Source organism: Melanerpes formicivorus, unplaced genomic scaffold, assembly GCF_026170545.1.
Source record: "Melanerpes formicivorus ecotype bairdi unplaced genomic scaffold, bMelFor1.0.p_v2 SCAF_3, whole genome shotgun sequence".
In the NCBI taxonomy this organism is placed as follows: Eukaryota; Metazoa; Chordata; class Aves; order Piciformes; family Picidae; genus Melanerpes; species Melanerpes formicivorus.
Window position 1 is genome coordinate 38,207,768 of NW_027142355.1, and position 26,721 is coordinate 38,234,488.

At 45.1% G+C, this 26,721-nt stretch overlaps 2 protein-coding genes across 3 annotated transcripts in view; both read left to right on the forward strand.

Moving 5' to 3' along the window:
* Positions 1-12,437, forward strand: part of XPOT (exportin for tRNA) — a 39,697-nt gene extending 27,260 nt beyond the window's left edge. Inside the window, exons 19-26 of the mRNA XM_068170482.1 lie at positions 57-342; positions 2,808-2,997; positions 5,881-5,997; positions 6,083-6,198; positions 7,051-7,098; positions 9,188-9,259; positions 10,825-10,881; positions 12,240-12,437. Of these exons, the coding sequence (XP_068026583.1) occupies positions 57-342; positions 2,808-2,997; positions 5,881-5,997; positions 6,083-6,198; positions 7,051-7,098; positions 9,188-9,259; positions 10,825-10,881; positions 12,240-12,266 (913 nt within the window). The 3' untranslated portion in view covers positions 12,267-12,437. The remainder of the gene's footprint in view (positions 1-56; positions 343-2,807; positions 2,998-5,880; positions 5,998-6,082; positions 6,199-7,050; positions 7,099-9,187; positions 9,260-10,824; positions 10,882-12,239) is intronic.
* A 3,749-nt stretch (positions 12,438-16,186) lies between these two features.
* Positions 16,187-26,721, forward strand: part of TBK1 (TANK binding kinase 1) — a 40,426-nt gene continuing 29,891 nt past the window's right edge. The window contains exons 1-5 of one of the 2 annotated variants that reach the window (XM_068170489.1): positions 16,187-16,228; positions 20,438-20,558; positions 22,816-22,956; positions 24,753-24,882; positions 25,476-25,657. In XM_068170489.1, the coding sequence (XP_068026590.1) occupies positions 20,472-20,558; positions 22,816-22,956; positions 24,753-24,882; positions 25,476-25,657 (540 nt within the window). In that variant the 5' untranslated portion in view covers positions 16,187-16,228; positions 20,438-20,471. Of the gene's footprint in view, positions 16,229-17,911; positions 18,271-20,437; positions 20,559-22,815; positions 22,957-24,752; positions 24,883-25,475; positions 25,658-26,721 lie in introns of those variants that run through there. The other variant, XM_068170490.1, reaches the window with a different exon arrangement.

The window sequence follows — 26,721 nt, forward strand, 5'->3', positions numbered from 1 at the left end:
CTGCTTGGCGGTATTGCATGTGGGCTCAAGTGAAACTTGGTGTATTGTCTTTACAGCCGAACCAGCAAGGCTTTCAGCAACAAGCAAACTGTCAAACAGTGTGGCTGCTCAGAGGTTTATCTGGACTGCTTACAAACGTTTTTGCCAGCTCTCAGTTGTCCATTACAAAAGGAAGTTCTGAGAAGTGGTGTCCGTACTTTCCTTCACCGCATGATTATTTGCCTAGAAGAAGAGGTTCTTCCCTTCATTCCTTCCGCCTCTGAACACATGCTTAAAGATTGTGAAGCAAAAGATCTTCAAGAATTCATTCCTCTCATAAACCAAATAACAGCTAAATTTAAGGTATGATACTCCCTAAGCTTTTCAGGGTCGAACTGTTGGTGGTATCTCCTCATTTCTGGTTCCAGAAGAATAGCTGTGTGTTAGAACCTTGTCTCACAATTAATAAGTAAGTGGATTTCGAAGGCTGCTACTTGAAACGTAGTTTTCAACCACAGTTGTATCACAGTATCACCAAGGTTGGAAGAGATCTCAAAGATCATCAACTCCAACCTGTCACCACAGACCTCATGACTAGACCACATCCAATCCCCTCCTGAACACCTCCAGGGATGGTGACTCCACCACCTCCCTGGGCAGCCCATTCCAATAGCGAATGACTCTCTCAGTGAAGAACTTTCTCCTCACCTCAAGCTCAAACCTCCCCTGGCGCAGCTTGAGGCTGTGTCCTCTTGTTCTGGTGCTGGTTGCTAGAGAGGAGACCAACCCCTTCCTGGCTACAACCACCCTTCAGTTAGTTGTAGAGAGCAATGAGGTCTCCCCTGAGCCTCCTCCTCTCCAGTCTAAACAATCCCAGCTCCCTCAGCCTCTCCTCGTAGGACCTGTGCTCAAGGCCTCTCCCCAGCCTTGTTGCCCTTCTCTCAGTACGTTGCTGGACATGCAATGATGAAATGAGTATTTGATTAGTCTCAGAATTTTATATTGTTTCTAAATATGTGGGTTTAGTATTTTAAAATAAAACACTACTTGCAGCACTGAGTTATTTTTTGTATGTCATTAATCAAATTAATTCCCCTCCCCCAAGGTCTTATGCTAGTATTAAAAACTGGGGGAGCTCTGAAGTGAACTTTCTCATTTCTAATAAAGAGATTGGCCTTGAACACAAGGCCTACGAGGAGAGGATGAGGGAGCTGGGATTGTTTAGCCTGGAGAAGAGGAGGCTCAGGGGTGACCTCATTGCCCTCTACAACTACCTGAAAGGTGGTTGTAGCCAGGAAGGGGTTGGCCTCTTCTCCCAGGCAACCAACACCAGAACAAGGGGACACAGTCTCAAGCTGCACCAGGGGAGGTTTAGACTCAAGGTGAGGAGGAAGTTCTTCACCGAGTGAGTCGTTCGTCATTGGGACGGGTTGCTCAGGGAGGTGGTTGAGTCATCGACCCTGGAGGTGTTCAAGGGGAGATTGGACGTGGCACTTGGTGCCATGGTCTAGGCATGGGGTCTGTGTTGATAGGTTGGACTCGATGATCCTCGAGGTCCTTTCCAACCTGAGGGATACTGTGATTTCCATAAGATACAGAAATACCAGATGTGTGGATAGGGAAGAATATCAGTTTGCAAGATCTTGATGCAGAGGTTTCATGCACTGTTATTCAAAATAGGCTGAAAAACATAGAGTTTTCCAGAGGTATGAGGTATGTATGAAGAAGAAGTAGGACTGTCAACTGATTTATCTTGCACAGGTTCATGGAAACAATGCCTTGGAGAGTGCTTCTTTCTCTTCTTCAAAACAGTTGAAATGCAAAGGCAAAGAAATAGATGAAGGCACTAACCTGTTAATTGTGGTTCAGTCCCTAGACACAAGAATATTGCAGTGCTGTGAATGGAACGGGGAACTCACTGCTGTGTGTGAGAAGGTTAAGAAATGCTTTAAATAGGGTGAAAGAAATCTTTTAGCAAAATGCTAAAGTACCAGAAGTGAGGGAAGTGCATGTAGAGAGTAGTACAATAGAGACATACCTGTGTGAATCCAGGATGTGGACCTCTGGAATACAGAGCAGAGAAAAGGAATTTTGAAAAACTAACTATTTCAGAGAGTAGGGAGTTAGACTCATTATTCTAGTCCTTTAAAAGCAATTCAAGATAACAGGAGATCATTTAAAATAGTCTGGTTAGGGTGAGGAAAGTAAAAACAGAAGTCACAGCAGCAAGACTGGACATATACCTCATTCAAGTGTAATGTTTCACTCTGTATGATACTGTATCATTTGTGTTAGAATATGTGAAAATAAAGATCCTAGCTTCCTTAGTCTCAACACTTTCACCTCTTTGCTGTACCTTGAAAGGTAAAACTCTTAAAGCAGTCTTTCAGGGCAAGTACTACCAAAGGTGGCCTGCTACCATTTTTAATGTCTTGGGGATGTATTTTCTATAACCACAATGGCTTTACAACAGCCTCTCTTGATATTTCAGGCCATTTGAAATAGCATTTGTTTGAAATAAAGGATAAAATGTCCTGAAAAGCTTCTGTTCCTACTCAGAGTGACACTAGATACAGCTGGATATTCTTGTGCAAAATACCTGAAACGGGTAGCATGCAAGTTAAGCTGCAGTAGTGTTCACGGTGACTCTGATGTGACTCACTTTGTTCTAAGTAGCTGGGACATGAAAATGCTATCTTCAGAGGTGGACCACAGCTGAGAACTGTCACAAGCCCCTAGGTTTTAGATTTGCAATGTTCAGTTTCTCATTTTTCAGAGTTTCACTGTTCTCATGGTCAGTGTTTGATGCCTTTTTTCAATCTCCACAGACACAGGTTTCACCTTTTCTGCAACAGATGTTTATGCCACTGCTTCATGCTATCTTTGAGGTGTTGCTCCTTCCAGCAGAAGAAAACGACCAGTCCGCTGCTTTAGAAAAACAAATGCTACGGAGGAGTTACTTTGCTTTCCTGCAGACAGTGACTGGCAGTGGAATGAGTGAAGTCATAGCTAATCAAGGTAAGCAGTTCATTCTCTCAAAGGATAGTGCTGTGGTTATCCTCATTTAGCTTTGTCTACAAAAATCATCACCCTGTCAAGTACTCTTAACTATGTTAAGGTAGAATGGACTGATGTAAATACAGTATGCAACTTCCCAGTTGCACAAGAATGTGGGTTTGTGGTATCTAGCTATAACAGGCATATTCTTTGTATGCATCTTTTCAGCTTCTCTGTGCTCACTGTGTCTGCAGGGACAAGAATGGTGTCTAATAGCATCCTCGTGCATCATTGTGATTTGGTGAATCAGAGATCATACACTGTAGAACAATGTATAGCAGTGTTCAAACTGTTGGGCAAGACCACTCACAGTATTTATTGTGGTGTTTGTTTTCTGAAAGACACATCAGTACTAATTGCTGGTTTTTTTAATAACTATCACCTGATCTTATCACATCATCCTGTAACTTGTATGTAGTAACAAGTTTTTCCTCACCATTAATAGCCAAATGCAAGTTAGTGCTTTTCACAGCAGTTCAATGTCCAGTTGCTTGATTCTTTTAAGTAATTAGCAAACTGCTGGCTAAGCTGTCAGCTCGGGGCTTGGACCACAGCACTCTGTGCTGGCTTAGGAACTGGCTGGAGGGCCGAGCCCAGAGAGTGGTGGTGAATGGTGCCACATCCAGCTGGCGGCCAGTCAGTAGTGGTGTGCCCCAAGGATCAGTGCTGGGCCCTGTGCTCTTTAACATCTTTATTGATGATCTGGATGAGGAGGTCGAGTCAGTCATCAGCAAGTTTGCAGATGACACCAAGTTAGGAGCAGATGTTAGTCAGTTAGAGGGTGGAAAGGCTCTGCAGAGGGACCTCGACCGACTGCACAGATGGGCAGAGTCCAATGGGATGGCATTCAACAAGTCCAAGTGCCGAGTGCAGCACTTTGGCCACGGCAACCCCATGCAGAGCTACAGGCTGGGGTCAGAGTGGCTGGAGAGCTCCCAAACACAGAGGGACCTGGGGGTGCTGATTGACAGCCACCTGAATATGAGCCAGCAGTGTGCCCAGGTGGCCAAGAGGGCCAATGGCATCCTGGTCTGCATTAGGAATAGTGTGGCCAGCAGGAGCAGGGAAGTCATTGTGCCCCTGGACTCTGCATTGGTTAGGCTGCACCTTGAGTCCTGTGTCCAGTTCTGGGCCCCTCAGTTTAAGAAGGACATCAAAACACTTGAACATGTCCAGAGAAGGGCAACACTTGACTTGATGGGGTGCTTGGTGCCATGGGTTAGCTGTTTGGGTGGGTTGGATTGGTTGATGGGTTGGACACGATGATCTTGAAGGTCTCTTCCAACCTGGTTTGGTTTATTCTATTCTAATAACAAGGCTGGGGAGAGGCCTTGAGCACAAGCCCTATGAGGAGAGGCTGAGGGAGCTGGGATTGTTTAGCCTGGAGAAGAGGAGGCTCAGGGGTGACCTCATTGCCCTCTACAACTACCTGAGGGGTGGTTGTAGCCAGGAAGGGGTTGGTCTCTTCTCCCAGGCAACCAGCACCAGAACAAGGGGACACAGTCTCAAGCTGCGCCAGGGGAGGTTTAGACTCGAGGTGAGGAGAAAGTTCTTCACCGAGCGAGTCGTTCATCATTGGAATGTGCTGCCCAGGGAGGTGGTGAAGTCACTGTCCCTGGAGGTGTTCAAGAGGGGATTGGATGTGGCACTTGGTGCCATGGTCTAGTCATGGGATCTGTATTGATAGGTTGGACTCGATGATCCTCGAGGTCTCTTCCAACCTTAGTTATACTGTGATACTGTGATAATTCTCTCAATTTGTATTCCATCAAACTGGCTAGGGACTTGAGGAGCTTTGAAGTGACTCATCTGGTAGGTGGAGCTCAGGATTCCTTCCCCCTTCCTAAACTGATGGCAGTAGCTTTGTGTAAGCAAAGCAGTAGTGTTAAGAAGCAGTGAGGGCTTTCTTGAAAGAGGCACTTGGTGGTTGTAATGGGACAAGAAGGTTTTTAAGGAATCATAGATAATCACAGAAATTTTAAGTGAACTAATGAGGAAAGACTGAGGGAGCTGGGGTTGCTCAGCCTGGAGACGAAGAGACTCAGGGGTGACCTTATCACTCTCTACAACTACCTGAAGGGAGGTTGTAGACAGGCAGATGTTGGTCTCTTCTCCCAGGCACCCAGTACCAGAACAAGAGGACACAGTCTCAGGCTGCACCAGGGGAAGTTCAGGTTGGATATTAGGAACTAGTTCTATACAGAGAGAGTGATTGCCCATTGGAATGGGCTGCTTGGGGAGGTGGTGGAGTCGCTGTCATTGGAGGTGTTCAGGAGGAGACTTGATGGGGTGCTTGGTGCCATGGGTTAGTTGTTTAGGTGGGTTGGATTGGTTGATGGGTTGGACATGATGATGTTGAAGGTCTCTTCCAACCTGGTTTGGTTTATTCTAAATAAAGGTTATTCTAAATAAAGGTTTATTCTAATAACTTTCTGTATAGTGGAAGATAAAGGAACTGCTTCTGTGGCACTGAGTTTTAATGAACTCTGCCAGGTTTGGGTAGAGAGAAGAAAAGTTGTATTTGTAAGCAGGTCAAAGTGTGACCCTCACCTTTGTGAAGAGCTATTAACATCTCCAGATTTTAAAAAAACAAACAAGAAAACACACAGAGAAAAAACCAAACCCAACAAAACCCAACCCAAGGCACAACAATCATAACCTAAACCAGAGTTATCTTGCATCGTAGGGGAGACTTCCCAAAAATGTTTGAGATTTGTGCAAAAAAGAGCATTTTTGAAGTTGAAGCATGTCTCCCAGGTCAGTATTTATATAAAACAATGACAGAATGCAGAAGCATTTTAGGCTGCAAGTTGAAGTGACAAACTCATTTTAATGTGTTTTAAGGTGCAGAGAACGTGGAGCGTGTGTTGTTCACTGTCATTCAAGGAGCAGTGGATTACCCAGATCCTATTGCGCAGAAGACTTGTTTTATTATCCTTTCTAAGTTGGTGGAGCTTTGGGGTAAGGCAGTCTTTCTGGAATTCCTTTGCAGCTGCTTCTAACAGTGAAGCAATAATAGAACATGGAATGTTCTTTTTCTTCCCAGGAGGTAAAGATGGACCAGTAGGTTTTGCAGACTTTGTCTACAAGCACATTGTTCCTGCGTGTTTCTTAGCACCTTTGAAGCAAACGTTTGACTTGGCAGATGCCCAGACAGTCCTGGTGTGTATTATGGATGTTTTGTCTTCTTTTTTGCTTTCATTCTTGTGGGGCACATTCAAGGTCATCAAAAACCTCCAGTGGCCATGTAGTATTAAAGGTCATTCTCCCCAAAATGAAATCCCTTGATGTTTTCTATTGAGGTACCTCAGTGGTTAATTACTGATTGTGGTGGTGCTGTAGTCTGTCGTTCATGTGCTCAAAAGCTAGAGAGTTGTAGATCACAATATTGCAACATTAACCTCTGTTACTTATTAAACTAATGTTGAGTAAAAGTGAAGAGACACTGGTGGCTGTTCTTCAGTTCATTTTGGGTTCAGCTGTGGAGAAGAGGAGACTCAGGGGTGACCTTATTGCTCTCTACAACTACCTGAAGGGAGGTTGTAGACAGGCAGATATTGGTCTCTTTTCCCAGGCAGCCAGTGCCAGAACAAGAGGACACAGTCTCAGGCTGCACCAGGGGAGGTTCAGGCTGGATGTTAGGAAGAAGTTCTATACAGAAAGAGTGATTGCCCATTGGAATGGGATATCTGGGGAGGTGGTGGAGTCACCATCATTGGAGGTGTTCAGGAGGAGACTTGATGGGGTGCTTGGTGCCATGGTTTAGTTGTTTAGGTTGGACACGATGATCTTGCAGGTCTCTTCCAACCTGGTTTATTCTGTTCTATTCTAAAAGTTTTCTGGTTAGAGTGGAACAAAACCTGGGAGGTTGAGACTCAGTTACCATCGTGAGAGGAGGAAATTAAGAGAATAATGGTGTGTACTAGTCCTTGGTTTGGGCCTTATTGAGTTATTTGGCTTTAGGTACTTAACCAATAGACTAATCCAACAGTAATACTGTGTATTACATTGCAGGCATTGTCAGAATGTGCAGTGACATTAAAGACAATTCATCTCAAAAGGGTAAGTTTCATTATACTTTGCACAGAATGGCTCTTCCAGGTTGTTTTTTTCTCCTAGTGCTTTGATCAGTTTCTAAAAATTACTTAAGTAAGGTGAATTTACTATTCTACCCTTAAATAAAAATTATAGATTGCTTATAATGCTGTTCAGGGATAGAGGAGTTAGTAATTCCACCTCTTGACAAATACTGCAAACTATTGACCCTTCATCCTGGAGAGGAATCTGCTCACTTGATTGTTACTGTGTTTAATTGGCATGCTTTCACTTTCCAGTGGAGTGCTTAAGCTGACATAAAAGAGCAATTAGAGATACCTTTAGCTTTCACAGAACTACTCTGTAGTGTATCTTGTGATGTGTCAAAGACTAGATTGAAAAGTCCTTACAGAAAACCATGAATTTTGTATTGCCTAGTGAACAAAACACTAGCATCTATAATTTCCTCTTTTAATGGAGTGTGACACTGTTTGTGTTACTGCTTCCTGTTACACCATTTGACTGGCTGGTGACTTTTACTTACATTAGACAAAAAAGCTAGCAACTACACAAAAAGTGTAAGTATGTATAAACTAGAACAGAAGAGATGGTGTTTTAATTGTTGAGAGGTTCTGAGTATGATTCTCTCTTCATTCCTTTTGTGGAAAAAAGGAACAAGCTTTAGTAAATTAAATAGCTTCCTATTACAAATACTTCTTCTTTTAACACCATTGGTACAGGAAAACTATCTGAAATCTTTTTGCCCTACATGTGAACTGTGTACTATGTTTTAGTTCTAGAGTAACTTACATGATTTACTTTCCCCTGGTAGATGTATTGGGTTGTGTTTGTATGCTGCCAGTGTACAGTAATCCCTGTTGTTATGAGAGGCATCTGATAAATGCAGATAAAACAAACTAATGTGTTAACCAAAAGAGACACCACCACCCCCCCTTTGTCTGCTTCTTTCAAAGTTGAAAGTTCCATTTCATTACTGTTCCAACTGACCACACATTAAATGTTCAATGTTCTAAGTAGACTAACACTGTGTTTGGGGTACTTGGCTGCTGAATTCTACAATGGTGGTAGTATGGTAAAGCAGTTAGCAGATATTCATTGCCAAATTTCTATTCACTACTTCTCTTTTGTATCTAAGATAATGAAATGAGGGCTGCCGCCTTTTTTGACTGATTTTTACAGCTGGCACATCACAAACTGAGTGATTTAGTGTCATTCTTATTTCAGTGCAATTTTCAATGCATTCTTTTGCTGTGTTGCAAAACATATCAAATTACAGTAGCATCCTTTAATGTCAAGTTTGAGAAAGCTTTTATTTGCTAATAGTTCAGAATAAGGCGAGCAGTGTGTGCTTGCAGCCCAGAAGGCAAATCACATCCTGGGCTGCATCAAAAGATACATTGCCAGCAGATCCAGAGAGGTGATTCTGACATTTTGCTCTGGTGAGACCTCACCTGGAGTACTGTGTCCAGCTCTGGAGCCCTCAGTATAGGAAGGACACGGACCTGAGTAGGTCCAGAGGAGGGCCACAAAAATGACCAGGGTGTTGGAGCACCTTTGCTACAAAGACAGGCTGAGGAAGGTGGGGTTGTTCAGCCTGGAAAAGAAGCCTCAAGGGAGACCTAATAGCAGCCTTCCAGTACCTGAAGGGGGCTACAAGAAGGATGGGGTGAGACTGCTTACAAAGGCCTGCAGTGATAGAATGAGTGGCAATGGCTTCAAACTAGAGAAGAGCAGATTTAGATGGGGTATCAGGAACAGGCTCTTTTCTGTGAGGGTGATGGAACATTGGAACAGGTTGCCCAGGGAGGTGGTTGGGGCCCCATCCCTGGAAATACTCAAAGTGAGGCTCGAGAGGGTTCTGGGCAACCTGATCTAATTGAGGCTGTCCCTGCTTACTGCAGAGAGAGGGAGCTGGACTAGATGACCTTTGGAGGTTCCAGACCATTCTATGATTCATCTGGCACTTGATATGCATAACTACTCTGTAAAACAGTTGTAGAGCGCCTGTTGTTAGACTCTGCTATGTAATATGGGGCTGTGACTTACCATTGGTGCAAAAATATGCTTGACCAAATTGTGTACTGCTTTTCTTTAGGGTCCTGAGTGCATTCAGTATCTTCAGCAAGAGTATTTGCCTTCTTTGCAAGTAGCTCCTGAGATAATTCAGGTAGGAATTCCTAGAAGAACATTGGGACAACTCTTAATCATATGTGTTAAATAGGAACATAAATGAATGCTGACAAAGGTAACCTCCTACCATTCCTCAGTAAAACTTACTCTGATCCTGCATATCAGAACAGCATTAATTTAGCATACAGAGTAAAACTGAGGGAAGAATACCTTGGAGGGGGAAAAAACAAACAGGATAGTACTAAGTCATATTCCTACTTCAACTCAAAGTTTAACTTGAGGAAGAAGTAGCAGAAAACTTGGAGTAATAACTTAAAAGTAAAATGAAGAATGTTGAATGTGTAGAAAGTGTTATGATAAAGGCTGTGTTCAACAGGACAGAAATTTAAGCCACATAATTGCTTCTACTGTCAAAAAACTATGTACCATGTTCAGTGGGGTGGAATTGTGTACTGATTTGGGAGTAATGAAAGAATTCTCAGCAATGAAACTTTACACCTCCCCATTCTCTCAACATTAAGCATCCCCAGCCATGTGGTAAGCGTAGCCATGAAGGAATTTAGATGAAAAGTGACAGCTTAATTTTAATTCCAACTAATTTGGATACTATAGTAATCAGGTTTGCTGCATTGGGAGACAATTACACTCATTATAAGACTTAAACTGTTGATCTTTAAAGTGGCATTGAATACATATATATATAATTATCAGGTATTAACTGTTGCTGGTGCCCCAGTGTTTTCTGATAACTTTTTCAAGTGGCAGACATGCTTGGCTGCAGTCTAGAGTCAGTTAAGTTTGTCTCAAGTATTCATTTCAAAGTCATCAAGTTACCTCAAAAGGTTTATAATAAAAGGTTGTGAGGGTTTATAATCTCCTTGATTGTAGTCCTCACAGACAGCCCTGTTTATTTCTACTCATCTAAAAGTTGATGCTAATCTCCTGTATTTGAAAATGCAGTTCTTTTCACTATAGAATGTATTTGGCCCTGTCACTGCCTATTACAAGCTTATCTAGAACATTCTTTTCTTTGGTTGTATGTTAGGGAAAATGCAAACTAGTATCAATGGAACGAGTCCAGAGAAGGGCAACGAAGTTGGTGAGGGGTTTGGAACACAAGCCCTATGAGGAGAGACTGAGGAAACTGGGATTGCTTAGCCTGGAGAAGAGGAGACTCAGGGGTGACCTTATCACTCTCTATAACTACCTGAAGGGAGGTTGTAGACAGGCAGATGATGGTCTCTTCTTCCAGGCAGCCAGCACCAGAACAAGAGGACACAGTCTCAGGCTGAGCCAGGGGAGGTTTAGGCTGGATGTTAGGAAGAAATTCTTCACAGAGAGAGTGATTGCCCATTGGAATGGGCTGCCTGGGGAGGTGGTGGAGTCACCATCACTGGAGGTGTTCAGGAGGAGACTTGATGGGGTGCTTGGTGCCATGGGTTAGCTGTTTGGGTGGGTTGGATTGGTTGATGGGTTGGACACGATGATCTTGAAGGTCTCTTCCAACCTGGTTTGGTTTATTCTAAATAAATGGTTTATTCTATCTCAGCTTGTCTTGTTGCTTCATTTAGTTACTTACCATTTCTTTATGCTCTCTTACAGGAGTTCTGTCAAGCACTTCAGCAGCCTGATGCTAAAGTCTTTAAAAATTACTTAAAGGTAAAAAAAAGACATTTGGACATTTCTTCTTCAAGTAGCTTTTAATTCCATTTGAATTGTGTCCTACAATTCAGTCTTGGTAGTGGCCTGAAGTAAGACTGAAATGCTAAATTACTGAATAGTTTTTAGCTAGAGGGGATCTCTAAGCAGTAAAAGCAGTTGTTTGGAAAGAGCAAGCAAACAACAAAGCTAAATCCGTAGAGTTTCTGCTTATCCTAAGCACCTTCCCATCTGTGATATTCTTGTGACTTATGTTTAATAGCTGAAATTGCAAAAAAAACAACCACACATGAGGCTGCAGTTGTGGAAAATGTGTCAGTGTGCAGTGTGCCCAGGTGGCCAAGAGGGCCAATGGCATCCTGGCCTGCATTAGGAATAGTGTGGCCAGCAGGAGCAGGGAAGTCATTGTGCCCCTGGACTCTGCTTTGGTTAGGCCGCACCTTGAGTCCTGTGTCCAGTTCTGGGCCCCTCAGTTTAAGAAGGACATCAAAACACTTGAATGTGTCCAGAGAAGGGCAACAAGGCTGGGGAGAGGCCTTGAGCACAGCCCTGTGAGGAGAGGCTGAGGGAGCTGGGATTGTTTAGCCTGGAGAAGAGGAGGCTCAGGGGTGACCTCATTGCCCTCTACAGCTGCCTGAAAGGTGGTTGTAGCCGGGAAGGGGTTGGTCTCTTCTCCCAGGCAACCAGCACCAGAACAAGGGGACACAGTCTCAAGCTGTGCCAGGGGAGGTTTAGACTCGAGGTGAGGAGGAAGTTCTTCACTGAGAGAGTGATTCATCATTGGAATGTGCTGCCCAGGGAGGTGGTGGAGTCACTGTCCCTGGAGGTGTTCAAGAGGGGATTAGAGATGGCACTTGGTGCCATGGTTTAGATACTGTGTCATGAGGTCTGTGTTGATAGGTTGGATTCGATGATCCTCGAGGTCTCTTCCGACCTCAGTTATACTGTGATACTGTGTGATACTGTGAGAATGTTTCGTTGTTGACAGTGAGTGTAGTTGAATAGCCCAAGTCACATCCTTGACCTTACTATGATAAAACTCATTTACTCCTCTAACATATTGGTTATTAACAAGCTAGCACCTCAACCATTCCATCTCTGCTGTTTCCTTGGTCTTAAAAGAAAGAGTGATTGCCCATTGGAATGGGCTGCCCGGGGAGGTGGTGGAGTCGCTGTCATTGGAGTTGTTCAGGAGGAGACTTGATGGGATGCTTGGTGCCATGGGTTAGTTGTTTGGGTGGGTTGGATTGGTTGATGGGTTGGACGTGATGATCTTGAAGGTCTCTTCCAAGCTGGTTTGGTTTATTCTAAATAAAGGTTTATTCTAAATAAAATGGGTTTTTATTAATTTCTAACAGGTATTCTTCCAGAGAGCGAAGCCCTGAGGGAAGTACTGGAATCTCACGCTCCCGTTTCCGTAATCCAGAGCTCTGGTTATTAATTTATAAACCTGCTAACTCTTGTGCCATTCAAACTGGTTTTGTTGTTAGGAAATGTTGCTTTGTGCTCACTCATCAGTACATATTTTAGCCTTTTGCAAAAAAAAAAAAAACAAAGGTAAATGCAACCCCATCACCTTTTTTTCTCAAACATGAGGGTATGTGACAACATGAAAAGCTATCTGTATACCTGCATAATACTTTCATGTATAGAATGATTTAAGCATATGCTATAACAAGTATGGCAATGAAAGGACACTTATTTTTGAAATGAAATGTAAACCCCCCCCCCCCCTTCAGACCACAGCAATCTCAATTCAAATGTGTACATTTTTGATACCAAGGAAAATGTTTTCCCCAGACACAAAATCCATTTGCTCCTGTACCGGTGACATGAAAATAAAACAAATCAAAGTCATTCTTGTAGATAGTAATTTCATTGAGGTTGTCTTAATGATAAATATATATATATATATATATATATACCTCCTATAAAACAGATTGGTTTAATAAATGATTTCATTGAAGAGTAGCATCTGCTTCTACCTTTTTTTTTTTTTTTTAATTAAAAAAATAAATGCATTTTTATCCAGTGAAATGTTAAGTGTCTTGGTTGAATCTTTAAAGGCTGCAGCAAAGCAGAGATTTCTAGAGTGAAACTTTCCATTTTGCTGCCTATTTTTCTTATTCTTACAGTCAATGTAATAGTATCATAGTATCAGTCAGGGTTGGAAGGGACCACAAGGATAATCTAGTTCCAACCCCCCTGCCATGGGCAGGGACACCCCACACTAGATCAGGCTGGCCAGAGCCCCATCCAGCCTGGGCTTAAACACCTCCAGGGACGGGGCCTCAACCACCTCCCTGGACAACCCATTCCAGGGCTTCACCACTCTCATGGGGAAGAACCTCCTCCTCACATCCAGCCTGCATCTCCCGGCCTCCAGCTTCATTCCATTCCCCCTAGTCCTATCACTACCTGAGATCCTGAGAAGTCCCTCCCCAGCCTTCCTGTAGGCCCCCTTCAGGTACTGGAAGGCCACAATTAGGTCACCTCGGAGCCTTCTCTTCTGCAGACTGAACAGCCCCAACTCCTTCAGTCTGTCCTCACAGGAGAGGTGCTCCAGTCCTCTGATCATCCTCCTGGCCCTTCTCTGGACACCTTCCAGCACCTCCACATCCCTCTTGTAATAGGGGCTCCAGAACTGGAGGCAGTACTCCAGGTGGGGTCTCACCAGAGCTGAGTAGAGGGGGAGGATCACCTCCCTCGACCTGCTGGCCACACTTCTCCTGATGCAGCCCAGGATCTGATTGGCTTTGTGGGCTGCAAGTGCACACTGAGAGCTCATGTTGAGCTTTTTGTCCACCAGCACCCCCAAGTCTCTCTCCTCAGGGCTGCTTTCCAACCAGTTACTGCCCAGCCTGTATTTGTGCCTGGGATATTTTCCTGTGATTCATACTGTGAAACGTGTAAGGGTTAGAGTGGGTCCTCCTCTCACAAGGATCAGTGAATATGTTCCTTCCCCCCCCCCCCCCCCCCCAAAAAAAAATGGACAGTTTGAATAATGTGAACCATATGAATCATTGTTGTTGATTTGAGAGCTGGGGAAAGCACATGGACTGGTAACTGCTGTGACTGAGGTCAGTGACTCTCCCAAAGTTCTCTTAAAACCTGGAGTATCTCAGTTCCAAAGTCCTGAGGAACCTGGTCTGATGTCAGCACTGGCCCTGCATTAAGCAAGTGGTTGAACCAGAGACTATCCGGCCTCAATCTGACTTATTTAAAACAGCCACTTCCAGAAAGCATCAAGATAGGAGAGCCCCATGAGGAGAGGCTGAGGGAGCTGGGGCTGCTTAGCCTGGAGAGGAGGAGACTCAGGGGTGACCTTATTGCTCTCTACAACTACCTGAAGGGAGGTTGTAGACAGGCAGAGGTTGGTCTCTTCTCCCGGGCAGCCAGTACCAGAACAAGAGGACACAGTCTCAGGCTGCACCAGGGGAGGTTCAGGCTGGAGGTCAGGAGGAAGTTTTACACAGAGAGTGATTGCCCATTGGAATGTGCTGCCTGGGGAGGTGGTGGAGTCACCATCACTGGAGGTGTTCAGGAGGAGACTTGACAGGGTGCTTGGTGCCATGGGTTAGTTGGTTGGGTGGTGTTGGATGATAGGTTGGATGCGATGATCTTGAAGGTCTCTTCCAACCTGGTTTATTCTTTTCTATAGGGAGCTGACAGCTTGGATTTACTCAGAAGTAGAAGCAAGTATACATTCTTAAATATGAGGGTGGTGAGACTCTGGAATAGGCTGTCTGGGGAGGTTGTGGATGTCTCCTCCCTGGGGGTGTTCAAGGCCAGGTTGGATGAGGCCTTGAGCAGCTGAGTGTAGTGGAGTGTAGTGCCCATGGTGTACAGGTTGGAGTAGATGAGCTGTAAGGTCCCTTCCAACTTAAGCCATTTGATGTTTTTATGATTCAAATACAGAGAAAAGTTCACTGGCATTTTCCTCATTGAGAAGGACTTTGCTAAAATCCGTATGAATGATCTGGTGTATCATCCACCTGATGGTGGGGGGTGGGGGGAAATGTAGTTTGCAAACTTAGGTATAGAGGAGAGAGTGGCAAAAAAAAAAGGGCAGCACTGCAGCATTTGTAAAGGTGAAAGGGCAGAATGCAAAGATGGCAGAGAGCTATTCCCTCCATAATGCAGAAGTACACCAAAATAAAGTTCAGATGCCAGCAAATACTGGGCTGTTATGAACAGCATGAACTATGTAAAGCAGAATGTTGGAAGAAGCTTTGGTACCCTTTAACGAGAGAGCAACCAAGGTCTGGACCTCTGTGTCAGAAAGGGAAGATAATAAGCAAAGCCTGTAAGGTTTTGTGTGTCAGTTACTTAGAATTTGAGGAGCTGTCAATTCCAAATGGGAAATGCAAAGGATCAATAAAAGAAGTCTGGGGGAAATAAACAATCAAACATTTGGTTTTATTATTTTGACTCTATAGTTCTGTTTTAAGTTATCATAGTATCATTCAGGGCTGGAAGGGACCACAAGAATCATCTAGTTCCAACCCCCCTGCCATGGGCAGGGACACCCCACACTAGATCAGGCTGGCCAGAGCCTCATCCAGCCTGCTCTTAAACACCCCCGGGGAGTTATGCATCAACTATTGTTACCAGTAATATTCCCTGTGTAAGCTGTACAGGCCCTTCATGGGAACTGCAACACTACTGGACAGACATAAAAAAAATGATCATCATATACAATTATTTTTCACTTGCATGTTTTAAAGCAAGAAAAAAATACCACGACTTCGTGGGGGTTTTCAAAGGGTGACAGAAAATCCGGGATGTTTCCCCACTCCCTGTAAATTCCTTGAAATGGAGGTGAGGGTCGCACAGCTAAGGGTCGGTGTTAATGGTCACCGGGCACATCCCGGCAGCCCTGCCCCGAGAGGGGAGTGTGGACCGACCTCACCGCTGTGGTTACGCAGCACAACATAAAACCACCGCAGAAATCCTCGCCAAAACCGGCGTGAGCTCACGGTGGACATCTTGCCAGCTAAAAGAGACAGAGCGACCATTTTTTTTGGGGGGGAACATACTATTTCCACTTTCGACGTTTCCCAGATGACTGTTTCACGGTTCCCTCGCCTCGGGGGCCGCCGCCGTTCCTTCATCCCCTCACAGAGTGGACGGCGGCGGCAGCTGCTCCCCTCTGCCGGTCCCCGGTATCCGACCCCCGTCACCCCGCACCGCCAGCACGCCGGCCGCCTCTGGGGGGAGAAGGGCTGGCATCGGCCGGGAGGCGCCGGGCGCCGAGGCGGTGCTTCTGCCGCCCCGCCTCCCCAGCGCCGCTGCAGGAAGCCGGAAGCAGCCGGGGCGCTGGGCAGGCAGGGCGAGAGGCGGCTCGGTGCGTGGGGCTGGGGCCGGTGGGCAGGGCAGGGCAGGGCAGGGTGGGGGGCGGCCGCGTCGAGCTGAGGCGGGCGGCGGCGCGTAGGAAGCCCCTGTCCCTTGCTGCGGCCGTCGCGGCGAGGGGTAGCGGCGACCTCTGCGCCGCCGCCGGGGAGTGGTTGTATGGGTTTCCCGGGGCCGTGGCAGGGCCTTTCTGGCAGCTGCAGACTCCTGAGCAGCGTTGCCGCCGCTGCCGGCGTGCCCCTGAGGCAGCAGCGGGCCCGGCTGCGCAGGTCGCCCTGCGGAGCGGCCGCCGCCCGGGGAGGGCGAGGCAGTGGCCGACCTGCGGCCTCGGCGACGTGGCTGGCCGGGGCTCGGTCCTTGCCCCGCTGTCGATGACTGCTGTCCCCCCGAATGTCGGCAGGTCGCAGCTGATGCAGCCCGTCAAAATTACTTTTGTAATTGGAAAGGAAAAAAAAACCAACAACGCAACCAAAGCGCCAGGCAAGCCCTGTGTTTGCCGGTGGCTCATACAAAGCTTTCCTCAGGTAGCGTTCTCGCTTTCGCTGTTGTAGAACTTACTAAACTTGCGTCTCGGGAAGGATGTCCTGTTGTGGAGATGAGCTCCGGCACTGTGCCCTCAGTACCCCATGTGGGTGGCTGAGGGTCTGAGGTGAGCCTGTGGCCCTCCATACCTTCCCAAGAGCTGCCATCCCCGGCAGAGGCCAAGTCATCTCCCCGGCTGAGAGCAGGGCAGATGAGCAGCACCGGAGCCAGGCTGGAATATTGTTTTGCGGGCCTTTGAGAGTGTCTGCTGCTTCTTACGGGTTCAGGCAGCACCTTGTGGCCTGAGGGAAGGTATTTCAGTAGCTCAGCTGCTGGAATGGAAACTCCCACAAAGAGGTTAGGTGAAGGAATCAGAGGTAAGAAGCAGGAGCTTCAGGGGGAGAAACTTCTTTTCTAGGCATTGAGAGAGAACCTATAGGAAAGTATAAAACTTTGTTACCAAACTGTGCGGTGCTAACGTAACGTTACCTCATCATCTTGTCTGTTGGCTTTGGGGGAATATAGGATCTTGCCCGTAGATGGAGCATTCACATTTTCATTGTCTGCCCCTACTTGACTGGTGGACTTTCCAGTTGCAGCTGTTAGCAGGGGAAGTACCTACTTTGCGTACCCGAGTGCCTGAGGAAGCAGCAAACTTCTTCCTATGAACTGGAGGCAGTCAGTGCTCCTGCTGCAAAGCACTGGGAGTTTAAAGAAAATCAAATATCACATTAGCAGTGCATTCTTTTTCTAGTGCAGTACCCCCTGCTGACAAATAAAGAAATAGAAGTATCACCAGAAGCAGAAAAATACTTAAAACAAACAAAACAAAAAAGCAGCTCCCAGAGCCCTGAAATACTGTTGAGTCATGGGGGACAGTAAGTGAAACTGCTGGCAGCCAGGACACCTTTAGATGCATATGAGGAGCTGGTTGGGGCCCCGTCCCTGGAGGTGTTTAAGCCCAGGCTGGCTGAGGCTCTGGCCAGGCTGATCTAGTGTGGGGTGTCCCTGCCCATGGCAGGGGGGTTGGAACTAGATGATCCTTGTGGTCCCTTCCAACCCTGACTGATACTATGATACTAACTTAAGACTTCTCTACTGTCAGACTTCATGGCCACAAGTGAGATGAAGAAGTAGAAAGTTCAGCATTAAGTCTGGTGACAGGACAAATTGTGCAGTTAGGGATACAAATCAGTTGGGGTTTTGAATGCTAGATAGTTAATTGATTTAGGAAGATAGTGGAAGATACGAGAAGAAAACTTGATGTGCTGAATGCATAGCAAAGATTAGTTCCAAATCAGTCTAAGAAAGGAAAGGTAATAAAGGTGGTCTAACAGCTTATTTAAGTTACTGAACCAAAATATTGATGGTTGAAGGTTAAAATAAAAGCTGGATGAGACTTTATGCCTTAGAAGTGAAGACTCTGAAACAAAGACTGTCGACTTTGTTATTACAAAAAGAATGTTTTGACCAGAAAGAGATAATATTGCGGCGCTGACTTTGGTTTGGCACTGGGTACGTACCCTGGGATTAATGCTGGCATAGTGGTATCTGCAGTATAAGTGAAAAAAACTACACTTTGAAAATGCTTTAATGGCTTGCTGGGCATTATTTTTTCTTTTTAATGCTCTGGATAATATTTAAGCTTATCTGTGGCAGACTTTTCCTTTCGTTTTCACCCATTAACCTTCATGCAAATTGAATTAGAAAGAGGGGAAAAGAAGAGCGCTGATCTCGTACGTTATCTGCCTCGTTTTTATCACTCTGGGCGATGTAGTTCAGTCTGTAATAGGCTGCTGGGTTTTTAAATAGTTGAATAGGCAGTGGAGAAACCTTGTGTTTGCTTGGTACTTCTGCACCCTTTCTGTCAGCTTAGAAAGGATTTGTTAGCTTTCTGCATCTGGGTGTGAGTCTGATGACTGTTGCTTTGGAATAAATGACAAAATGCATGTTTACTGGTAACGTGCCAGCTGGCTTCTTGTAAGCAGGGCTTTATTTATGGGGAATTGTAACTTAGAGGAAGTTTAACTATGAGGAAGTTTAACTTAGAGATTTTATAGATGGCCTACAGAATGGGCCATACATTCTTTCTTTGCATACCTCTTCCTTACCTTCTGTGACTGTGTCATAGGTAGCTGTTTGGCGTCTGTCACAATTGCCAGCTGGGAGAAGTTACCTTATTCCACTGCTGCAAATTGTCTGGTTGGAGTTAACTGAAAATGATAATGGTTTAGGGTGTGGTATTGAGAGGTTTGTTTCATATTTGATACAAAACCTTTCTTTCCTTCTCTGGGCATTAAGAAATGTATCAAGACTTTAAAGATGGTTTTGTTGCATGACTATGAATTAATTTAATGTCAGGTCTTTGCGTTGCATTCTGTATGCTACATGTCATTGCCTGAGTGTTTTGGGCCAGCTTTGCAAGAAACTCTACATCTTACATGAGAGAAGAGCTAAATTCAGAGTTTCTGTGCATAGAGGACTGTGTTCAAAGTCAAGAGAAAATTTCTGTCTCTTGGCAGTGTGGCATGGGTGCAAAAGCGAGTGCTTCAGCTGGTTGCTGGAGTGGGATGGCAGAACAGTGCTGCAGTGACTGGTGTGCAGCTTCCTTGCTCTCCTGGAGTGCACAGTGAGGCCTCTGGTGGTGTCATCTTGTGCACCAGGGAGCTCTCAAAAAGTACCAGCCACCTTCTTGTAATAAACATGCACAGGAAATTCTCTCATACCTCTTCTTCCAGTAGTTACAGGAAAAGCATATTTTGGTTCTTTTCAGTATCAGTGAGCTTCCTGTAAATTAACACAGCCATGTGTAGGGTCCCCTGACAGGCTGTGAGGGAAAAGGCTGTTGCTGAAGGACTCTTCCCTGTTCCAGTGGCCATTTTGCTCTTAAGATTCTCTAGATGCAGGAGTCTCTTTGATCTTGGAGCCTTTTGTTAGATTTAATGGCAAAATCAGTGCTTTAATTAAAGCAAAAAAGTGAAGTTACTCACCTACAGTTCCTGCTACCTGGGCAAGGGGGAAAGTCTGACAGTTTACAGTTAAGGAAGCCAGGCTGTCTGTCTTGAAAGGATGTGATGTACCAGATGTGGAATTTTAGAAAGAAGAGAAACATCCCTTGACTTCTTTCAGTAGTATTTGGTGGTTCTAGCAAGCAGCTGAAAATATTTGTCTTAATTGTGACTTTTATGTAGCTCCTGTAAAAATAGCCTTTTTTTTGTACATAGAGAGATGTGCCTGCAGTATTAGATTTATTGAGCTTGGTTTTGTTTCTTTGCTTCACTTCTTCCTCTCCTTGGTGGTTCCTGGAGGCATTCAAGAGGGGATTGGATGTGGCACTTGGTGCCATGGTCTAGTCGTGAGGTCTGTGGTGATAGGTTGGACTCGATGATCCTTGAGGTCTCTTCCAACCTTAGTGATACTGTGATCTCTTTTTGGTGGTGCACAGTAATAAAACAAGGAACAATGGATACAAACTCGAACATAGGTTTCACCTCAACATGAGGGGAAACTTCTTTACAGTGAGGGTGACAGAGCACAGGAACAGGCTGCCCAGAGTTAACCTTAGTTATACTGTGATACTGTAATGTGTTTGAAGTTGTGGTTGGCTGTGGCTTTTTGACCTTCCAATAAAAATAATTGTGTGTTTTGCTAAATGCAACATACTTCACCTTTTGTTTTTAAGGTGGAAGAGAAAACTGTCCAATCGAAGAGCAAAGATGCAGAGCACTTCAAATTACCTCTGGCTGTTGTCAGACATTCTAGGACAGGGAGCTACTGCAAACGTTTTCCGAGGACGACATAAGGTTTGTGAGGATTGAACTAATCTGACTAACATGTGAAACTGAAATGTTTTCATAGGTGAACAGTGTTATGAAATGAAACAAAGTAAAATATTGACTTCAAGATGTAAGCCTAGAGCAAATATGTCTTTGCAACTATTCATTCTTAGTTTTGTGTTTTTAAACATCCACTGAATCGGAGTTCTGTGCAGTTATTTCTGGGTATTTGTTTTTAATGTTGTATTGTTTGTCCTTTGTCCTTATAAAACATTAGCTCACTGTTCATGCCTTTATTCATTTTGTTTTAGGGGGGAAAAAAAAATCCTCTTTGCTTAAGAATTTAAATAGAACCCCCCAAAAAAAATCTTGCCAGTTTTTACTACACGGTGTGCTGGTTTCCTTTGTTAAATTCTCTCTTCTTAGTTTTCCCCTCTTCTTTTAAAACTTCTTTTTTGCAGTGACTTTTAGGATTTTGTACCATAAGTGAACTATTCTTAACCTACTGTATGGGAGGAAGTGGCTGTTTGTCTGTAAGTCAATGCTTTCTGCATGGCTACACCATCTTCTTGGTGACATGCCTTGAGTAACCAGAACAATATAGTCCACCTTTGATCAGTTTTGCCATGTAAATGATACAGTGATGTGTATGCTACAACCTGAGTGAAGGGCTAAAATGACCCTTACTTGCAGAGGTCATTCTCTTCCTCACAGTATGTCTCACAAAATCAAATAAATAGCCTGGCTGTGAGAGTACTGTTCCCTTGTAATGTAATGACAGCCTGGGTGAAATCAGTAGGAAGTTACATATAGGCTGCAGTGTTTTCTGTGTTCCACATTTGACCATGAAACAACTCTAAGCATTAATTTGGCAGTTAATATGCTTTCCTGGGTAAGTGAATTTCAGCATAGAGTGATTCCCTTCAAAAGCTTATGGTTTTGTGGTAGCACCTCTCAGGATGTTGACTTGCTGGAATGAGTCCAGAGAAGGGCAACGAAGTTGGTGAAGGGTTTGGAACACAAGCCCCGTGAGGAGAGGCTGAGGGAGCTGGGGCTGCTTAGCCTGGAGAGGAGGAGACTCAGGGGTGACCTTATTGCTCTCTACAACTACCTGAAGGGAGGTTGTAGACAGGCAGATGTTGGTCTCTTCTCCCAGGCAACCAGCACCAGAGCAAGAGGACACAGTCTCAGGCTGCACCAGGGGAGGTTCAGGCTGGAGGTTAGGAAGAAGTTCTATACAGAGAGAGTGATTGCCCATTGGAATGGGCTGCCTGGGGAGGTGGTGGAGTCACCATCATTGGAGGTGTTCAGGAGGAGACTTAATGGGGTGCTTGGTGCCATGGGTTAGTTGTTTAGGTGGGTTGGAATGGTTGATGGGTTGGACACGATGATCTTGAAGGTCTCTTCCAACCTGGTTTATTCTATTTCTATTATTTCTATAGTCTGAGCTCATGACCTGACAACTTTTACCTGGGCACCAGTAGTGCAGGTACAAGTGCTGTACAACACACCTAGCCTAACCTAACCACAGAAAGGCTTTGTCCTTAGAAAGAATCTGTTGCACACAACGCTGCTAATCTAAGCTTATTTTTAGGATGGGCACAGGGAGACCCTTCACCCTAAGAGGGACAGGAGTTGTGCTCTCAGCTGGTGCTGTGGGCGCCTGAGCGTGTTGGGGCTTCGTTCCACTAGGAGAACTTAACTCTCAGATTAAGCTCATGGCTGTGCTCCTGTTGCTTATTGTGTGAGTTTGAATTGCTTCAGGACTTTGCACAAGTGGTATATGGTGCTCCACACTGCCTTCTTTGAAAAAACCAAAATACTGCTTTATTAGGATAAGAAGGACAATAAAGGAAGAGCAACATTCAGCTTCTAAAAGTTGTCTCTTAAGTGAGCCAAGGTTGTCAACAGGAGTATGTGTGTCTCATAGAGATTTTCAGCAAGTGGCTTAACTCTTGCTGAAAAACAACTTTATGGGTCATTCTTAAATGTGTAGCCTTTCCTAACCATTCTGTTTTAATGAAAGTACTTAAATTTTGTGGGTTTAATGTTGAGTTTTTTGCTAGTTTGTTTGCTTCTAGTCTGTATTAAACTAAACCAATATATACACAGTTTCTTCTTTTTTAGTAGAACCTTAGTTTCCACAAAATACTGTTTTGAACTATTTCTAATCTGGGTGTGTTTGTGTCCACAACAGAAGCTCTCAGAATGCTTGGACAGTAGGTGTGTGTACCTTTGCAGTCTTATGCTGCTGTTTGATTGGTTGTTTCTTTCTTTCAAACAGAAAACTGGGGACTTGTATGCTGTCAAAGTATTTAACAGCATCAGTTTCCTTCGTCCTGTGGATGTTCAGATGCGCGAGTTTGAAGTGCTGAAGAAGCTAAATCATAAGAATATTGTCAAATTGTTTGCCATTGAAGAAGAGGTAATGAATCATAGTTGTGATGCATGGCACTAACCACACTGTCTTTTTTTGCTTCATCCTTAACTGTTTTTTAAACTAGATTTTAACTAAACTTTTAAAGAATGGTAGAATAGAATAGACCAGACCAGGTTGGAAAAGACCTTCGAGATCATCAAGTCCAACCCATCACGCAACACCATCTAATCAACTAAACCATGGCACCAAGTGCCTCTTCCAGTCTCTTAAACACCTCCAGTGATGGTGACTCCATCACCTCCCTGGGCAGCCCATTTTAATGGCCAATCTCTCTTTCTATGAAGAACTTTTTCCTAACATCCAGCCTAAACCTCCCCTGGTGCAGCTTGAGACTGTGTCCTCTTGTTGTGGTGCTGGCTGCCTGGGAGAAAAGGCCAACCCCCACCTGGCTACAGCCTCCCTTCAGGTAGTTGTAGAGAGCAATAAGGTCTCCCCTGAGTCTCCTCTTCTCCAGGCTAAGCACCCCCAGCTCCCTCAGCCTCTCCTCATGGGGCTTGTGCTCCAAACCCCTTACTTACATGATGATATAAATATTCTGACCTAACCACCACCATTTTTTTGTTCTCTTTCTTTTTGTTATTGTTGAAAGAATATGCTTGCTTTCAGTGTTCAGGCACAGGTTATGATTCTTCAGTCCTAAGCTTTTATCTTGAATTAGGATTTGTAAGATATCTAAATGGCATCCTGGCCTGCATTAGGAATAGTGTGGCCAGCAGGAGCAGGCAAGTCATTGTGCCCCTGGACTCTGCTTTGGTTAGGCCACATCTTGAATCCTGTGTCCAGTTCTGGGCCCCTCAGTTTAAGAAGGACATTGAGACACTTGAACGTGTCCAGAGAAGGGCAACAAGGCTGGGGAGAGGCCTTGAGCACAGCCCTGTGAGGAGAGGCTGAGGGAGCTGGGATTGTTTAGCCTGGAGAAGAGGAGGCTCAGGGGTGACCTCATTGCCTTCTACAACTACCTGAAAGGTGGTTGTAGCCAGGAAGGGGTTGGTCTCTTTTCCTAGGCAACCAGCACCAGAACAAGAGGACACAGTCTCAAGCTGTGCCAGGGGAGGTTTAGACTTGAGGTGAGGAGGAAGTTCTTCACTGAGAGAGTCATTCATCATTGGAATGTGCTGCCCAGGGAGGTGGTGGAGTCACCGTCCCTGGAGGCGTTCAAGAGGGGATTGGACGTGGCACTTGGTGCCATGGTCTAGTCATGAGGTCTGTGTTGATAGGTTGGACTCGATGATCCTCGAGGTCTCTTCCAACCTTAGTGATACTGTGATCCTGTGATAAATGTATGAATATTTAATACATATTGATGGTGGGAGGTGGTTCAATAATCCTGACAATTTTATGCTTTTGCACCACCACCAACTAAAAGAATGGCATAGGACATGTAGAACTTTGTTAGTATGAATTTCAATAGTGATGCTGAGACTAATCAGTTGGAATGACCCAGAGGCTGAGATCAGTAAGGAAGAGAGAATGACAGTTGTTGCCCTCTGCTCTTCTTTGAGTTTCTCATTTGTCTGCCTGTCAGTACTGCTCTCAGCCATCTAAGTGCCTAGAGCTAGAGGCTTTCTTAATTTTCCCCACCATTTCCAAGTCAGAATATGTGAAGCAATGCACAATTTCACCTGTGCTTTTTCTGAGGAAGCTCACCAGAATGGGATTTATGATCTGGCTGCAGATTTTGTTCCTCCTTTGAGGTGAGATCCTGTAGTTACATACCATTTCTGACATTGTTTTCACTGTAGTCAAAAATTAACCTTTTTTCATGTTTTTTTTTTCCCTAGACAACAACTAGACACAAAGTCCTAGTTATGGAATTTTGTCCATGTGGGAGTTTATATACAGTTCTGGAGGAGCCATCCAACGCCTTTGGTTTGCCAGAGTCAGAGTTCTTAATTGTGCTGAGAGATGTGGGTATGTGGACTTTGCTCTGTGGTCTCATCTGTCGACCAAAACAAACACTTGTTTTGTTGGTCTTGAAACAGCAAGGGATGGGGAGTTTGAATGGCCATCAGCTAATTGAACAAATCAAAATGGTCATGTGGATCCCCATCTTTCATTTATGCCTGTATTGGTCTAGATAGCTGCATTAGGAAGCCATTTCTGTTTAAGACAGTGCTGTAATTGTTTGTTTAAAGATTGTCAGGTGTTGGACTGATTCCTAGTGATCATTAGTTTCAGAAAAGTAAATAAGAAAAGTAATGACATGCACCTGTTTCTGCTTGCTATAAACTTTTCCTCCATTATTTTAGGGGAAAGATGTTGCCTGGAGCAAGAAATACTGTAACTAAGCTGGTTGAAACAAACAAACAGGGGAAAAAAGGCAAAAATGCTTAGAATATGCTTTGCTCCTGCTCTTTTTTCCTAATTGGGTATTCCTCCTCATCCCCATTTCCCCATTGGAAAGTAAATGCATGTGTCCCCCTAGCCTCAGTTGCAGTTCAGTGCTTTTGCAGTCTGTGTCAAGATGTATACCTGAATTCAGTATTCTGTTGTTGTGATTGAAGTGGCTGGGATGAATCATCTCCGGGAGAACGGCATAGTGCACCGTGACATCAAACCAGGCAACATAATGCGTGTTATAGGTGAAGATGGTCAGTCTGTTTACAAGCTCACAGACTTTGGTGCTGCAAGGGAGCTGGAAGATGATGAACAATTTGTTTCCCTCTATGGCACAGAAGAGTATTTGGTAAGCCTATATGATTTTGCTTTCTGTTGAAGAACTGTTTGAAGCCCAGGGTCCTTTGTGATGAGAGTTGAATAGGTGGAGGGCAGACTGCTGGGAATTAGTATTTAAAACTTTGTGTTATAACTGATTTTGTAACTTGACACCTTTCTCACCTTGAGTCATGCCAGTCATGACAGTGGCATTGAGTGCACCCTCAGCAAGTTTGCTGATGACACCAAGCTGTGTGGTGCAGCAGACACGCTGGAGGGAAGGGAGGCCATCCAGAGGGACCTTGACAGGCTGGAGAGGTGGGCACAAGCCAGCCTCATGAGCTTCAACAAGAGCAAGTGCAGGGTCCTGCTTCTGGGTCGAGGCAATCCCAGGCACAAATCCAGGCTGGGCAGTGACTGGCTGGAAAGCAGCCCTGAGGAGAGAGACTTGGGGGTGCTGGTGGACAAGAAGCTCAACGTGAGCTCTCAGTGTGCACTTGCAGCCCGCAAAGCCAATCAGCTCCTGGGCTGCATCAGGAGAAGTGTGGCCAGCAGGTCAAGGGAGGTGATCCTCCCCCTCTACTCAGCCCTGGTGAGACCCCACCTGGAGTACTGTGTCCAGTTCTGGAGCCCCTGTTACAAGAGGGATGTGGAGGTGCTGGAAAGTGTCCAGAGAAGGACCACAAGGATGATCAGAGGGCTGGAGCACCTCTCCTGTGAGGACAGACTGAAGGAGTTGGGGCTGTTCAGTCTGGAGAAGAGAAGGCTCCGAGGTGACCTCATTGTGGCCTTCCAGTATCTGAAGGGGGCCTACAGGAAGGCTGGGGAGGGACTTGTCAGGATCTCAGGTAGTGATAGGACTAGGGGGAATGGAATGAAGCTGGAGGTGGGGAGATTCAGGCTGGATGTGTGGAGGAAGTTCTTCCCCATGAGAGTGGTGAATCCCTGGAATGGGTTGTCCAGGGAGGTGGTTGGGGCGCTGTTCCTGGAGGTGTTTAAGCCCAGGCTGGATGAGGCTCTGGCCAGGCTGATCTAGTGTGGGGTGTCCCTGCTCATGGCAGGGGGGTTGGAACTAGATGATCCTTGTGGTCCCTT